Source organism: Strongylocentrotus purpuratus, unplaced genomic scaffold, assembly GCF_000002235.5.
Source record: "Strongylocentrotus purpuratus isolate Spur 01 unplaced genomic scaffold, Spur_5.0 spur5_contig_836, whole genome shotgun sequence".
NCBI lineage: Eukaryota > Metazoa > Echinodermata > Echinoidea > Camarodonta > Strongylocentrotidae > Strongylocentrotus > Strongylocentrotus purpuratus.
In genome coordinates this window covers 61,116-78,702 of record NW_022145542.1, presented here as the reverse complement: position 1 = coordinate 78,702, position 17,587 = coordinate 61,116, and the positions used below count along the sequence as shown (strand labels likewise).

Here is a 17,587-nt window from a genome sequence, read left to right as displayed (position 1 = left end):
GCAAAGGTAACATTTTGATATTCGTGATATTCATTAAACTATTCTGTGGTTCTTAAGCTTTATTGATTTGATTTGATTTGATTTGATTTATTCATGTCTGTTTGATTTTCATTTTCCTTTGCAGTTTTACAAATATGTAAAAAAAAAAAAATTTAAATTGCAAATTTTAGTGACAAAAGAATGTAAGGCTGGCTGTAACGAATCGAAAACATCAAACAGGATCGAGGGTTCAAGGTAAGCAAAGCTTGTTAGCATGGCTACCCTCAATGGATACGGAGTGAAAATATTGGTAAAAGGGAAATGAGAGAGAGAGAGAGAGAGAGAAAAAAAGAAGAAGAACAAAATAAAGAGGGGGACCACTGGCGTACTGGTGGGGGGGGGGGGGGGCTGGGGGCGCCAGCCCCACCCCCCAATAAAATTGAACCATGACTTATTTTCAATTCCAATTACAAGTGATGTATAATGTTCGTGATATATCACATGATTTTCAACAAAATGCGCGTTTCTCCATTTCTGTTGCAAACTGACACATTCCCAAAATGACCAGGAAGAGCCTATGTTTTTTTTATAGTCACTAAGGACCGTGACCACTAACAGTATAACACTAGTAAAAAAGATCATTTTTCTCTAACTTCTAAACCAATCATAGGGCCTCGTTTTTTCAGGAAGTGCCAGTGGACATTAATGCGCCAAATGTGGTTCTCAAATTGCAAAAGATTCTTGGAAGGGGTAGGAGAAAGCAATTTTACGTCATATTACTCCAGGAAGTGCCTGAAAATGCGTCTAATTTGGTTCTAAAATTGCAAATGCTTCTTATATACCCAGACCCACCCACGCTTGGTCGCTCCGCTCCCTCGCCGCTAATCCCTCGTTCTGTCACTTCATCGTTTTACAAATATTTAGCCCCATGCCATTTTGTGCCCCCCCCCCCCCCCCCGCCAGTAAGAAATTCCTGGATACGCTCAGCGGGGCCTGCATGTTATAGAGTGCGGGTGCTGCGGATTTTTTTGTCAGCCCCCCCCCCCCCAAACGTTTTTGCTCATTACGCCACTGAGGGGGACGGTACATCAAAATTCACAGATGTATGTGCATGGCAGTTGGATTTCAATTAGATATAAAGGTATGAAGATAAAAAGAAGATGCGCATTTGAATATTGGGTGGCCTACTTGGGATATGTTATTGAGAAGACTCGCGAGGTTTCTGGACAATATGAATAAGAATGTGAAATCAGCGAGCTGGTTTATTCTCAGTACGACTCTAAAGTTGATTTTATTTTCAAGGCTTATTACTCAATTAGTATGGCAAGTCTTCTATATTTTTAAATGACTATAATTAATACCAAAGTATTTAAACACAAATGTTGTTGATAATTAGAATGTATTCCAAAGTAATATCTGCAATTTTATGTTGTACATTCATGTATTTTGTATTTTAAACTTTGGTCTTTCCGAAGTTTTATCATTTATTACTTATGCCCATAGACCCATACTGACACCATGGTCCTGACCTATGGAACTCTCGCTGCCAGAACCTATTAAATCATGTTGCTCCCTTTATTAAGGCCAACGATGTTATTATCAGAATATTCAAGGTAAAATGTTTGTGTCAACTCTTCAGTCTTTATCATAATGTCATCTCTTCTTTCATTCGAATAATTATCATCATCGTCATCATCATCATCATCATCATCATCATCATCATCATCATCATCATCATCCTCATCTGCAAAGTTGTCAATATCACCATCATCAAAATTTGTATTTTCAATTACCTATCCGTTTCTGCTTAATAAATTGTGTTAATCTATTTGATGAGTTTTGTCTGGGGCTGTCATATTATCGAGCATCTGCTTACAATGACAGTCCTTCTTCCGCAATTAAACAAAAAATGTTTTATAACGTTTGAGAATATTTAGTATTTATGACAGTTTATCATTTCGTTTTTCAAAATAACAATTTATACATTATGTATTTGCTTATTCATGATTCATTGTCAGAAAAATGCGTATTGTACTTTATATTATAATTATTTTTATCGAGAAACTGTGTACTTATATGAATGCAGAAGAAAATAAAATAAAATCAAAATCAAAAGTGGAACACTATACATAATGCTAATAGCAGTATATAAATAACAATAAACTTTCCAAACTCATCTGAGGGACTTGATCTTGAATAAGTTATCGAAACTTATTGTACTTTATATTATTATTATTATCGAAAAACTGTGTACTTACATGAATGCAGAAGAAAATAAGATAAAATCAAAATAAAAAGTGGAACACCACACCATACATAATGTAATAGCAGTATATACAAAATAACAATGAACTTTCCAAACTCATCTAAGGGCTTGATCTTGAATAACGACACTCTGGAAACGACTTTCTATAGCTTTCATGCACTTAAAGGGCAAGTCCACTCCAAAATATCTTACTTTCAATAGAAGAAAAAAATCAGACAAACCGGCCAATCAAAAAAAGTTTGAGCAAATCAGATAACTATTATTAAGAAAGTTATTAATTATTAATGACATCGGAACAACTTTGAAAATCACAAGACAAATTGACAACTTACTCATGAGTCTGTGACGTCAATGCATCACTATGATTATTTTCTTTATATTGATAATATAAATTTCCATTTTCCCCATAAGAATTTCATTTCCTCACTCCAGTATCCAAGTTATAGTGATAGTAATGTGTTTTTGTGTGGATGCACAAGTATTGAGTATTTTTTCCCAGTTATATCATTAACAATTTGAATTTAGATAAACTGTTTATATAAAAATCAACATTCCTGGGGCTCACCTTTCAGGGGCAGTGGCGTAATGAGCAAAAACGTTTTTTTTTTTGTTTTTTTTTGGGGGGGGGGGGGGGCAGAAGAGAAATTTGCATCACCTCCAGTCCACCACTCTTATATTTTACATGCAAGCCCCGCAGAACGTTTTTCAAAGTGGAGTATTATCAGGTAGAGCGTAAATTGGCGTGGGGTCCAGAGGCTTTAATTAACCCGGCGAAGCTCAGAGTTGTATGCATTAAATCACGGTAACATATTTACTATTTGTGACTGGCAGGTAACTAATTGGCGGGGGGGGGGGGGGTCCAAGGGGCTGTGCCCCATGAAGCTAAGGGGTTTTAGGCATATCTTATCAGATGAGCATCTACAAACCGGGGCCTGCCTTAGCTAGGGCTCTTGGTGGGGTCCAGGGGGCAGAGCTCCTGGAAGCTCTGGGGTTCTAGGTCTTTCGGTCAGATGAGCACCCAGGGCCCTCCTATATAGGGCCCTCGTCGGGATCCAGGGGGGGGGGGGGGGGGGGGGGAGCCCCCGTAAGCTTAGGAGTTTTAAGCCAGTGAGCCCCCGGAAATTTGAAAATCGAGCCGGCCGGGATTTCGCTCAGTGAGGGGGGGGGGATGGCATATTAGTGAGCGCTTTTTTTTTTACTCTACACCCCCCCCCCCCCCCCCTTGAGCACAAAAAAAGAGAGGTAAATTTCTGGTCACAATTTGTTTGTAATACTTGTTTTTTTTTGGGGGGGGGGCAGGGGGGCAGGGGGGGGGGGCAGGGGAGCCGTCTATTTTTTTTTTGGGGGGGGGGGGGGACAGGGAGAGGAGGCAAAGGCCCGCTCCGCCCCTCCCTGGATCCGTGCCTGCCTGTTTACTTTCGATCGTTACAAATGGCATTCACCTGTTATACGAATAATTGTATTTCAATAGTCAGATCAAAGCGAATTATACATGCATTCCATGTTATTAGGTAGGGCAAGCCATACATTTTGTCCTACCTGGCAACAACTATGTAATTTGCATTCTGACTATTGAAATACAATAATTTGTAACGGGTGAATGAAATAATTTGTAACATATGGCAAAAAGTTATGCATTATAATTATATTTGATGGTCTATATTGTCATTTTGGCGTTCCATACTGTTTCTGTACGTACGTCGTATGGACGTCGACGGTCGCGTGGGTACATGCAGCATGCATGCAGTCCATGGCCAAGCTAAGCAGAGGTATTTATCTGTTTATGGAGGCACATTAGACTACTGCTGTTTCTGCCGTATCTGCCTCATTACATCAAAGGTAGACATTACAACGCCTCAAGTTCGTGAGAAATGGAGACGCAGACCGGCCAAGCAAGGATGGGAGCTCCGGGTTCCTTGAGAACAGCCCATGCTATCAATGAAAGGGAGAGAACCAGTGATGTTTTGACTGAAGAGAACAGCAATGTTGACTTCTCATCTATGTTCCTTTCCGAACCCGTGACGGCCGGATTACAGAAAGTTGGTTTTGAGAAACCTTCACCTATTCAATTAAAGGCAATACCACTTGGGAGATGCGGTTTAGGTGAGATTTAACTTAGTCAATGGGTGGCCTGGGGGAGGGAGGGGAAGGGGAGGTTTTAAATTTTAGGAGCCTTTGGAGGGGGGGGGGGGGGAGGATTTTCCAAGAGAGGGGGCCCGAAATTTGAAAATCACGCCAACTATTATTTTGCTCAGTGGAGCACTACATTTTTTCAATTCATTTTGCCCCCTCCATGAGCTAGGGGGGGGGGGGGTTAATGGGCATTAACCCCCCCCCCCCCCAAACAAATAAATTATTTGATTTAGCCCCCGAAATCCTGGTTATTGTTTTCTCTACTCCCGGCCCCCCCCCCCCAACTCAGTGTTATTTAGGGTACGCGTACAATGTATGCTCGTTCCCTCTTTTTGAAAGCACCCCCTACATATGTATATGAGGACTGCCAACATTTCCGAACCCCCCCCCCCTTCGCGGGCTTTACGCGGGCTTTTCCTGCCTTGGAGACCCCCCTAAATACGGAAAAATGCTCAATGTACTCCCTAAATTTGGAATAATTTCTCAGGATCCAAAGAGATGAGAGAAAAAAAGAAAAACACCCCCTTTTTAAAGAAATCTCCAGGTGAAAAGTCAAATACACCCCTTTCTTTTACAATTCTCGGGCCGGAGTTTGTCGCACGAAAAGTACCCTTTACCGGACATTTTGGTAACACGCATGCGGTCATTCCGGCCCCGGAGTGGGGGGGCCGGGTCTCTACTCTACCTGTTTGGATTAATATCAATAAAGTTTGAGTTAGAATTTGAATTATTTCTCTTAGTGGGGGGGGGGGGGGGGGGGGGATAAGTACTAATATTTTGGCCCGTCTAACATTTGGAAATCACTGGTATCGAATTAGAAATAAACCATTTAAAAAAAAACCCATTATAGACTACTGGATAATTATGTATACTTTCTATTTCACAACTTTAAACCATGTAAAATGTATTATATTATTGAATGTTGAATTGTTTATCTGATTTCTTGTCATAATTACTGTTCTGTTGGAAATGAAAAATAAAACTGAAACTGAAACTGCAAATTAAACTGAAACTGCCCCCAACCCCCCCCCCCCCCATCCATCGGTATGCCAGTGCAAGGTAGCGTATACTGAAAGAGAGGGGTGAAGGTGACGAAAGTGACTACCCCTTCACAGGTTTTAAAAGCAAGCAAAAAAAAAACAAGCAATATACTTTTTTCACACTTCACTTTTCAAGAATATTTACCCATACATTTTGAAGGATATTATGCAAGGTAGCAAGTATAGCTGATGAGCGAGAAGACTTGTAGCATTTTTTGAGCAAATATATCAAGGGTAGGTCTAACTAGTCTAAGCCTACTGGTATTAAGTCAACTACATATCAGACTAGTTTGTTGCCTGTTTTACCCGACTTACCTAATTATAATTTATACTTCAGTTTATACATGTAGATGATCATGGAGGATTATATTCTTTTTCAGAATTAGGAAAAATTAACTAGTAAATTAACTTACTGGTATTTTGTTTTTGTTTTAGACTTGATTGTCCAGGCTAAGTCTGGCACAGGGAAGACGTGTGTGTTCAGTGTCATAGCTCTAGAGGGAATAGATCTCACCAATCCATCTACTCAGGTTCTGATTCTAGCCCCCACGAGAGAGATTGCAGTCCAGATTCAAGACACTATTCGAGCTATAGGATGTGAGATGGAGGGACTACGTTCTCATGTGTTTATCGGAGGTACTCTATTTGGACCAGACAGGCAGAAGTTGAAGAAGTGTCACATAGCTGTTGGTACACCAGGTAAATAATGATGACTCATCCAGTGAAGCCCATCACATGATACTTATGCTTGAGTAAGGCTTCTTTCAAGGCCCACTGCACTAATTATACAAATGGAACGGACTGATAAAGTGTGTAAATATGAGATTTTTCTTGTGTGTTTAATGAAATTTAAAGGAAACACAGTGTGCTCACGGCTCAACATACATTTCTTTCTATGTTTCTTCTAGGTTACTTCTTCCTACATTCTCCCCTCCCCCCCCCCCAAAAAAAAGGAAAACGAACACTTGGCTAGATTCATACTCACAGAGCCACCATACGTGTACATGTACATAGTCATGAGAAGAACCACTCTTTCACACTTTCTTGTCGGTTGAAAAAATTCTCCCTTAATAATATTCTTTGTATTAAATCACATCACACAATTTTACCTTTCCTGATTTCCTTGGTTTATCTAGGATGAGAGGAAAATCATATTGTCAAGATAGAAGTTTCATTTGCTTTGATTGACCTGGGGAGTGTTTTACAAATTATACTAACATCAACTTAAGTTGGACTTGAACTATGGCAGGCTGTTTATGAACTGGTTGCTCTCACCATTCCTGGCATTGGTCTCTCAAGGGACCCACAAATCTACAGAATTCAATTTTTGTGATAGTTCATTATTGCAGGAAAAATATAATCTAAAGATCATAATTTTACATCTGGTTCAAGACTTTTTAAGAGCATAAATCGCCTACCATAAGTCCCAGTCTTAAATATAACATAAATTTGCAATGTAAGTAACTTTTGTTCTTCAAATGAACTATCAGAAAATGTAAATTCTGTAGATTTGTGATGTCCCTTGAGAGACCAATGGTGAGAGCAACCATCAGCATGAATGGCCTGCCATAGTTCAGGTCCAACTTCAGGTCGATCTTAGTCTTTGTGAAAAAACCCCATGTTTCTTACTCTTTGTAGATGCAGGGAGTGAAAACAAACTTTCAAATCACTTATGAATGTTTGCAAAATATGTTTTTGTGTCTTCAATTATAAATCCAAATGATTTGCCACTTAGCTAATTATTAAAGTAACATTTTGTACATTTGTGCTATAGGACGTATCAAACAGCTAATTGAGTATGAAGTATTGAAGACCGGAACTATCAGGCTTTTTGTCTTGGATGAAGCAGACAAACTACTTGATGATACATTTCAGGAGCAAGTCAAGTAAGTCGTCAATGTTGCATGTTGATGTATTGACCGCTAATAGATTTTATGTAAAAGGAAATATTTGAGTTTATTCCTTACAGATGAGTATGACATCTGATTCACTTTTAAGTACTTATAGTTTTGACCAGAGTGCTGGCTTTTAGACTGTATATTTGAGGGAGTGTTAAATAAAAGGATGTTGCTTGATAGGAAAAATGAGTTGCGATTTATCCCTTTATGAGAGGATATCAAACTCAAATTTACTTGTTAACACACTTCTCATTTCAGTTTTTTTTCTTCAAAGATCCCTACAAATCAAATTATAGAGATAAACATGATGATGTTCACTTTCACAATCATGACCCAAGCCATAATATGCAAAACATTTTGTTGATTTCAGGATTGATGCTAACATCTTAATCCCCACTCTTCAAAGAATGCTTGGAATATTTCTTCATGTAGTAGGAGATAGAAAGAAGTCCTTGCATTTATCTAGACTAAAATATGATAACAGGAATATTTGTCTCATGTGAATCACTAATAAAATTCTCTTCTGGTTGACTTTACAGTTGGATTTACAACCACCTTTCAGATAACAAGCAGATGTTAGCACTCTCCGCAACCTACCCCGAGTACCTTGCCAAACATCTCACTAAGTATATGAGAGAACCTATGTTTGTTCGACTCAATCCAAAGGATCTCGCATTAAGAGGTAAGTTATTCAGCTAGGAGAGGCATGTATGCCTTTTTATAGTACATGAAATATGTTTAATTAAAGACACACAGTAGTTAACTCTCATGGGGAATTCAACACCGTTCGGGTGTTTACCCAATAAGAGGTGCTGTCGATCACCAGAATTAGCCTTCAGTTTTATGACCCACAGGCCTTATGTAATGTACTGAGTTTCCACCCATTCCCTCACATGGTAAAGTCATTATCTCACTTTTCCCTCACCCGAAGGCTCTCCGAGGAAACGAGGGAGGATTTCTTGATTGGCCTACGGGTTGACTGTGTGCAGCCCTGTACACACGTTAATGATTTTTTTTCCACCAAGTCTGGTGTCAGCGAATTATGGCCTTCTGCACATGGAAACTGACGAATCACTCCCTTTAAAGGCCCACTGCACTACTTGCAGCTACTTGCGCCCTCAAACAGTGCCTAATCGGTGACCATTGGTCCCCCATGATCCTCTTTTTCTTATGTTAACTGAGAGCTGAGTTGATGAGATAACCACCTGTCCAGTGACCTTGCAGGCAGCCTAATCCCTCCTGTAAACTACAGCAGATAAGCTTTAATTGTAGAGATGAAGTAAAGCATCAGATTTTGCTCCTTGGCTACTGTGCAATAAATCAGACAATTGGGGATTAACCAGAGTTAATAAAATGATCCTGTGGATGACAGATGAGGTTATAAAGTGATGTTCATAATGACAAGATATTAACGATTCAATAATTACCAAATGATAGGTGTTAGTGTCAGTGCCGCACACCTTGTTAAAGAGCTGTACATTTTAGTCTGGACTGATATGTCACAGAACCTCCCACTCTGTAAAGCCGTATAGGCTAAAATGCTAATTCTCGCTACCGCATATAGCAATATATATTCCAAATTTCCCATAATGCATTGTGCCTCTGATAGCTTGGCGATTTTGTAGACACTAATTTCCAGTGATCCTAAAAATTCCATTTTGTTATTCTACGATATGCTAATTCATGTGATTTATTATCTACCTTGCTCTTATAAATTTTGAAAAATACGCAAGCGATATTAAATATATGTTGATTAAAGATAGAGACCAGTTATGGTCATGCGATTGCATTGTGAAAGAAACGTTGTGGAATCTATCAGAAAAGGTTGATCATCTAGCATATAAGTATTGTGTGTACTGCAGGGTTCTGGAATCATCAAAATGATAAGAAATTTGGCCCAGTCTTCCTAATTTCCTATAATATGCAGCAGAGTCACATATTTGTAGATACCGAAGCTCTACATTTGTCTCTTTCTTATATAGTGCTAATGACAGTGAAGTGTTACTGTGTTACTGTGTGGCCTGATTTGACCAGAAGTTCATGTGACTGCAAAATCACCGCAAATTAGCTAGTAAAAATAGAGAGCCACTTTCGTTGGCTTGTTCTCACCTATATATGCGGACAGGAGAATTATAATATGTCATGTTATTTGTTTGTTTCTTACAAGCCTGTAAGAAGGTACAGTGTAAAAGGAAATGTTTCTTTTTTTACATTATAGGCATCAAGCAGTTGTATGTGGAGTTACCTGGCCACTCTCTTCCTAACAAAGCATTTGAGATCAAGGTTATCAAACTGCTGAAAATCCTGACTCAAGTATCCTTCAATCAATGTCTCATCTTCTCCAACTTACAGACAAGGTAAAGATTAAACCTTACTGTAATGGGCTATTTCGAGCGCTAAATTTGCATGTTTGTAGATATTTACATAAGGAACAAGATGGTATAATTAGTTTTTTCCTAATATGCAAATTTTTGTCGTTATAGACTAATTAATTATGCAAAATGCTAATTTTATGCATTTTACAGAAAATTCTACATATTTGTCTGTAGACTTGTGAAGAATCTTGAAAATGTATTGAATAAATGTTTCCTTCATCTCAAATTCACGAGGTTTCATTATTTTTATGATATTTGAAAATGCATAGGTTAATTTGCATAAATTATGAATATGCATTCATGAATATCAAATCTAGAAATATATATAGGGAACTAGAATCATTTCAAAAATTCCACTTTTGTAATGTTGAAACTCATTATTCATATAAAACTTCTTTTCTAACACAAAATAGTTATTTGATGTAATTTATAATGAAAATTTATGCAAATTTGATGCGATTTTCAACTATTTATTTTCTTATGTATTTTATTGTTTCTTATTTCTTATTATATCTATTGTTTTATTTCTAATGTATTTTTTTGTTCTGAAATACATCAAGTTACTTTGAGAAACATATAAAAGCAATTTGATATCAATTCATATCTTCACATTTCTGCTTGTACATGAATATATGCAATTATAGCACTTTTTTGATGACATGCGCATACTAATTGTTATGTAACACCTTACAGGTATATCCGATTTCAACGAAAATGGTATCAAAATGTGCGTAAGACTTGAGAGAAAAAAGTCATGAAACGACAATTCAAAATTCTGAGCGGTTGCGGCGCGATCTGCAACAATGTCGAGGGGGGGGGGGGCTCCCAGGCCCCCCCCCCAGTACAATAAGGGTTAAGAAATGTGAGTCATGAAAGAGTTACCCTCTTATGTATTCCAGTAAAATGCTATTCAATATCCAGTAACAAACGCTTGTTTTGCAGAAAAATTACATGCACATAGACATAACAATACCACACTATGGACAACAGTTTATGTATCATTTGACTTTTATCCAATGTATTTTTGACCCTGTAGGGCTCAGAATCTATGTGACATCCTCTGTGACTCTGGTTGGCCTAGTGAGTGTATATCAGGTGCACAGGAGCAGTCTCAACGACTCAGTGCTATGGCCAAGCTAAAGAAATTCCAGTGTCGGATCCTCATCTCTACGGATCTAGTGAGCAATAGATTTCATAAATTTCTCTGTAAAGTCATAATTATGACATGTATTGGTAGCCCTTTAAACTACTTCTTAACAAGTTGAATTAAACTATGTGTGTATTCTTGTTTTTATTAAAGTCGGGTTTAACCATGAAACTACTTGACCTCTGTTAAATTCACATTGTTGCACTGTAATTGTCTAATTGACCAAACTTTGGCCAGGGTAGGATCATTTAATGGAAAACTGAGCAAATACAGCTGTAAGACTTGTGTGGAATGACAAGAACATTGATAGGATATTGATAGCAAATCAAATCGTACCTTGAATGAAAGCAGAAGCATATCAGTGAAAGCTTTAGAAAAATTGCCAAATTTTAAGAACATTCTTTATATTGATGTAGTCCACAGTGTAAGATCATATATCAGAAAGTTGTACATTATCAACAACAATAAAGACTGTAAATTGTGAAAGTAGAACATATAAAACTACAATGAATAAACAAAAACTAGAAAGTTAATGAATGTCTTTCCAACTTGTTTAGACTGCCAGAGGTATCGATGCTGAGAATGTCAACCTGATCATCAACCTAGACATTCCAACCGACACCAAGACCTACCTTCATCGCATTGGGAGGGCGGGGCGCTTCGGTACCCATGGAGCTGCTATCAGCCTTGCTTCCAAGGGTAGGGAGATGGAACTACTCAGGAATATCCAGCGTCAGTGTCGAGTGACAATGACAGAGCTACCTGGTAAGTAAATCGATATATTTGTTATTTTTTTGTATTTAGTTTTATGAGGTGTAACATTTCATATTTTGTTCTGTACCATGCAAATAGCTTCAAAGATATTCATATTTAGTGTCTGATTTGTAGTTAGATAATACCAGGTGTCAATCAGAAAGTTATTATTCCTGCACTACCAGGGCATTCTTTCAGCTTTAAAAAAGAAGTAACTTGGGCTGTATTTAAAATAATGAGCATGTGATGACATGATAATAATTGTGTAAGTTTTTGATTAGAAGGTTCATCTTTGTTCCTTTTGTTCATTAGATCCTCCTCCATCTTATTTGCTGAAGCAGGACCACAACTCAACGGGACTTCAACAGGTTTCTATTACACCACAGCCTCTCCTCCCTGCAGCCAAGATGGATTCTACAAGAAATACCACCACAGATGATCTGGAAAACAATGCTACTGCTGAAACATCAGATGATGCTTTGTTGACTTCCTCAGTTGTGAATAAAGAAGAAGACCCCATGCCAAAATCTGTTATCGCAAATGGGACGGATGAACAACATTCACTCCATATGGGAATCAATGGGAGTTGTCACAAGATGGAAGATAGTGCTGATAGTTTAGCGGATAGGAAGACAACAAAGATTGTGGAAAGTATGGTGGACCAAAATCCTATACCAAAGACTAGAAGAGGAGTCCATGAACCACAGAAAGTTGATGCATGTATCCAAACTGTGCAGGAAGATGTTGTTCAACCAAAGGCCAAGACATCACAGATAAGATACGTTACTGGAAGTGGGGATCACAAAGACAGACCGACATTACCGATTGGCTTTGAAGATGCCCCAGAAGTGAGGAAGCTCAGTCTTCCTCAAGTGTCCCATATTAAAAGAGGAGATGGATCAAGAAGAGCTCGTACCTGGTATAAAGGTAAAGAATCGTTTGAAAAGTTCATGAAGGGTCAAACAGTGGAGACTAAAGGTCAAGGGTCAGAAGATGACAGGGTAGACAAGGAGACGGATGTCATTGAGCAGACAGTGAAAAATGACAAGGAACTGTCGGTTGAAACATCACAGTTAGAAGGTGAAGAAAATGATGCAGATGTGTCTTCTAGAAACTCTCATGTCACATCAAGCAAAGATCTCAATATTGGTGATGACTATCAGAACAAATACAAAGATGAAGTCTACAATGGGAGTGGAAATGCAGATCGTGAAATTGCGCAGAAAAGGATCTCTGGCTTAACACCCATCCAAGAGATAGAGAGGTACAGGGGTCTACTCTGTGATACATTTATACGCAATCACTTAGGAAGGGGAGACAACTCTACTTTGATCAAACTTGAACATCATGATGAGGCAATTACAGCTGTAACAGAGGCAAAAGAGACAGAGTCAGTAGAAAGTGTGACTCCTTTAATGGACATTTCTTCAGTCGTGAACAAGCAAGTGGCAAGAAAGTTAGGAGATAAGCAAGATGCAAAACAGACCCAGTGCACATCAAAAGTAACCAAAGACATTCAAGAAAGCGATGAGACAGTCAAAGTTCCACAGGTTGAAAGTAGGCTTCATCACCAAGTCTCCAATGGTTCCCCAGACATCCGATCAAGGAATGAACCTGAAACAGAAACTAAACCAAAGGTTAGGAATACTACAGGAGGAAAGAAGAAAGGGAAGCAGCAAAGAATCAAACAACATGTCTTCCAGATGAGTACCCTCGGTGCTCTGATGTCTCCCAAAGAACTTGATGTAGCTCTCATCAGCAATCCAAATACCAGCTTGTGTGATGGTGATTTGGACACTAATGATACTGACAGAGAAAAAGTTGAAAGATTTCCTTTGTGTAACAAGATAAATGTGACACATCAAGTTCATCATACAAAAAATGGTTATGAAGAAAGCCAAATTCCAGAATTGGGTGAAAGAGAAACCTTGAAGGACAAACAAGTGAGAACATCAGTTCAGAAAAGTCTTTCCCTAGAAAATGACAGTTCTGTGTCATCATTAGATGACCCTGTGTGGGCAATTTTCAAAAATTTCATTCCAGCATGTCTTCCATCAGAAGTTGGTAGAAAGGACGCCACACTGTCAGATCAGTCTTCAAGCAGTTTGTGTGAGAGTAACACAAGCACTTGTAGCTCTTCTTCAAGTGAAACTGATAGTGGAAGCAGCGGTACCAATGGAGAAGAAGAGGAAGACGGCAAGGAGGCATCTGAGAGCAACCGCAAGAATAAGTGGAAAGGAAAGGAACCTGCAAGAAATGGGAGTGGAAAGCACCACATGGGGTTAAATCAAGCCAAAGCAAAGGAGAAGAATCTTTCTAAAGCTAATAGCTGCTACAATGAAGAAAATCACTACTGTGAAGGACAAAATAAATATCCACAATGTCCAGATGATCCTAGCTGGACAACTGAACAATTTCCCAATCAACCAAGCTTTAATGTAGAGGGTTGGGAGTATGATGGAAGCTATGATTACTATGCTGCTGCTCCAATACCTGGAGCTGCATACCATGGAAGGCCATACTCAAGTTACTCGCCTCAGGGATACACAAATAGTTATTGGAATGACTATTACCATGGATATGCCCAACAACCTTATGCTGGGTACCCCTATTTCTCTTCTTGTGATCCTCCCCATTATTCTTGAAAAACACTCAAGTTAAAGTACATGTCTGTGTCCAGTTGGAGGTGCTTCTGAATTTAATCGTGCTCTCTAAGAATGCAAACGAATGATATCCCACTCTTTAACAATTCGTCAGAGGAATTAATAAAGATAATTGAGCATGGATTGAAGTGATAAACAACTTATACATGAATGTAGTGCTCATTTACAATGTACTACGTGTACCTCATCCCCCTCTCTTTCTCTCTCTCTCTCTTTCTCTCTCTCTCTCTTTCTCTGTCCGCTCTCTGCCTTCCCCCACTCTCTCTATAATACTCTCTTTAATATCACTTAATGAATTTCCCTCATTTTTGGGGTAGTAAATTGTGAGAAAAGAACCAAAGATGATTGATCAGAGGTGCAGTATCTTATCTGAATGCAGTGAAATTCTTAAATTGCTTAAGTTCAAACACCCTAATTGAAGAGTCCTGAAACAACAGCTTGAACTTCTGTGACAATATCTTGTTTATGAGACTTACAGTTGTGACACTGTACTGCCTATTCAGATAGAGGGCGACATATATCTGTTCAAAGTTATCATAGTTGATCGTGATGAGATTCATCTTCTCTGCTGCCTTCGTGCTCAGGAGAGGAGTCGGGTTCTTCTTCCTTAAAAGTGCAGCTTCATGAAATGAAGATTAACGCACTGTGGGTTAATGCGGGCACAGCCAATAGTACGTAGACAAGTATTTTTGGTGCTTTAAAGGCTTGAGTGAGACAAACTCTCTTGGGTCTTTCTTCAGAGAGTTCCATTCTTTGCTGGTGCAATGAAAGAAGGAGGAAGAGTACACTTGAGAGCTGTAGTACGGAGTCCAGAAACGTGAGCCATGGCCTCTGGTGATGAACGTAGATTCAGTGAGATATTGTTTCCTACATCAAGGATCATTCCATGGATGGAGTAGGTTGAAGATGAAGGCTTGCGCTTGTTTGTTATGCAAACAACTTGGCTCTTGGAAGGATGGAACTCCATTAGCCACTTTCTTTCCATTAGCCACTTTCTTTCCCTTTTCTGCAAGGCATCTAAGTCTTCTTGAAGTAGTGCAGCATCCTGAGGTGATGTGATTCTCTTGTAGACCGCACAGTCATCAGCAAATAGCCTTGCTATTATAATCAACAAGATATTTCTTGTTATCAACAGGATTTCTTGTCTTGATATTGCATTTTCCTATTGTAGTGAGTGTTGATTCGTTCCAAATTTGAATCTGCACCACTTCCTTTCTTATTTCGTTGTGAGGAACGACATTCTTCCGTGGGAGTAGATTCACTGTAGCCAACATCAAATTCTGTAGAACTTTGCAGGAATTATGAATATGTCATGCATGTCCTATCTGTGAAATTTAAACGTTAGCAGTGTCCCAATATTCAAATTATGCAAGGAAACCTGTTCACTTGCTAGACTTCACCGTCAGACACTATGGAGTGACTGACTGGCTTTTTTTCTTCTTTGGTAATAACATACATAAAATGAGCAGAAAGGGTACATGAGCATTTGTCTACATCAATAACCCACTTCTTGTAATGGCCAAAATTAAACTGATTGAATCTTTGCGCAGCATAAAACGTACGGCCATTCGCTACAATGGTCTGTAAATCAGACTATTACTTACTGGCCCTGTAGCTTTCAAGTCAATTTCGACAACTAATAATCGTTATTAACCTTTTCATTTGTTTGGCCTGCAAATGGGACATAGTACCTTTAAAACATAAATTAGTCTCTCTGAACCTTAAAGTTTAGACATTTGTAACTGTCCAGGGGAGCTAGTAAAAATTACTTGTCCAGTTTGTGTTTATTTCCGGTCCAGTCACAGGGTTTTATTCTCTTTTAACAATCCATCAACTATGCCAAGTATGGCCTGGATAGTTAAATGTGTCCGATTCACTTGGCAAAATATGTTTCATATCCACTATCCATGTGTTGTGGATGCATGCAGGTGTATTATTTTCACCTTTAACTTTTCACCGTGGTGCGATACACATGTGCTACATATGATCATGGTTCTATGAAGAAGAGTTTAAAACAAAGGGAAAGGATCCTAGATAAGAATTTGAACTTATATTTTGTCTTCTTGTTGTTGTCAGGTAATATTTGATATTGAGAGAAGAGAATAGCAAGGGAGTTTAATAGAGAGGAGAGTGAGAGGACAGATTATAGGAATATTTGGGAGTGTGAGAGGGATACAGAAATATTAAGACAGGAAGTGACATGCAAGGCTATTTTTCGAGATAAATTTTTATAAATTGAATCTCTGGGGAATGTAGTCAGAATGTGCATTTATAGTTGCATGGGAAATGGTATTGGCAACAATACTACATGTCTGCAAAAACTTATTACCATTATGACAGAATATCTCGAATTGTTATTGTCTCTTTGTTATGCAAAAGAGAGGTATTTGATTGTTTCCCCACCTGCAAAGGAAGCGCGTATTTGAACCTACTTAATAAATATAAGCTCTTAAAAGCAACTCTGGCTCTTGTACCCAAAGAATGACAACACTTTTCACACATGCACTCAGATATATTAGACTTCACAAACACTTATTTCTTTCCCTGTCTTGTGTTTTGTATCAATGGCACTCGTATATTCCTGCTCAGTCCTTTACTTCAAACATTCTCTTTTTTTCTTTCTTCAGCATCCCTCCTCAAATCACATCTCTGAAAACTCTATCACCCAAACTTCAATACATGTTCAGTCTTTGATACAATCGTGACTTCTTAAAATGTTTTTATGTCCGTTTATATTTGTTTCCTTTTCAACATTAAAATATCTTTCACAATGTATACCATAGACGTGTGCTGAATAACACATTAAATTGCAATGGACCGACCACTTTGACAAAAATAACATTGATATAAATGTACAAAGCCTAAATATACCCTCATATTTCACTGTAGAAATGACCTACCATTATGAATTCAATCTCAACATGAAAGTAATCCCTCACCTCTACCCCCCCCCCCCCAAAAAAAAAAAAAATTACATATTAACAAGGTCTACAAGTGGTTTGCTTGACTCATATTTTTCATACATATAATGACATTAATTAAACGATTATTTACAACTCCAATGAGGCATAAGTAAGAGAGAGAGAGAGAGAGAGAGAGAGAGAGGGGGGGGGGGGGGAATAAAAGCTAGATCCAGTTAACTTAATTTAATTGTTAAAACTTTAATCCTAACAAATCCTAGGATATTTAGGAGACTAGTGGGGCATTGCAAGAAAGTTGAATTGCTATCAATTGCAAATATCGGTCAATCGCAACTTTTTTGCAACGCCCTATAAGTGAAGAGATATACATGTATACTGTATTTTTAATGAACATCAGGACCTGAATTTTTAA

The 17,587-nt window shown here is 38.4% G+C and overlaps 1 protein-coding gene across 1 annotated transcript; it reads left to right on the top strand.

The window, feature by feature from the left end:
- The first annotated feature begins 3,856 nt into the window (after positions 1-3,856).
- Positions 3,857-16,295, top strand: LOC588813 (probable ATP-dependent RNA helicase DDX20). Its single transcript, XM_788477.4, has 8 exons — positions 3,857-4,348; positions 5,854-6,117; positions 7,193-7,304; positions 7,856-7,998; positions 9,535-9,673; positions 10,728-10,869; positions 11,396-11,603; positions 11,904-16,295. The coding sequence occupies exons 1-8, from the start codon at positions 4,117-4,119 to the stop codon at positions 14,234-14,236; spliced, it is 3,573 nt and encodes a 1,190-aa protein (XP_793570.3). The 5' UTR covers positions 3,857-4,116; the 3' UTR covers positions 14,237-16,295.
- The last annotated feature ends 1,292 nt before the right edge of the window (positions 16,296-17,587 follow it).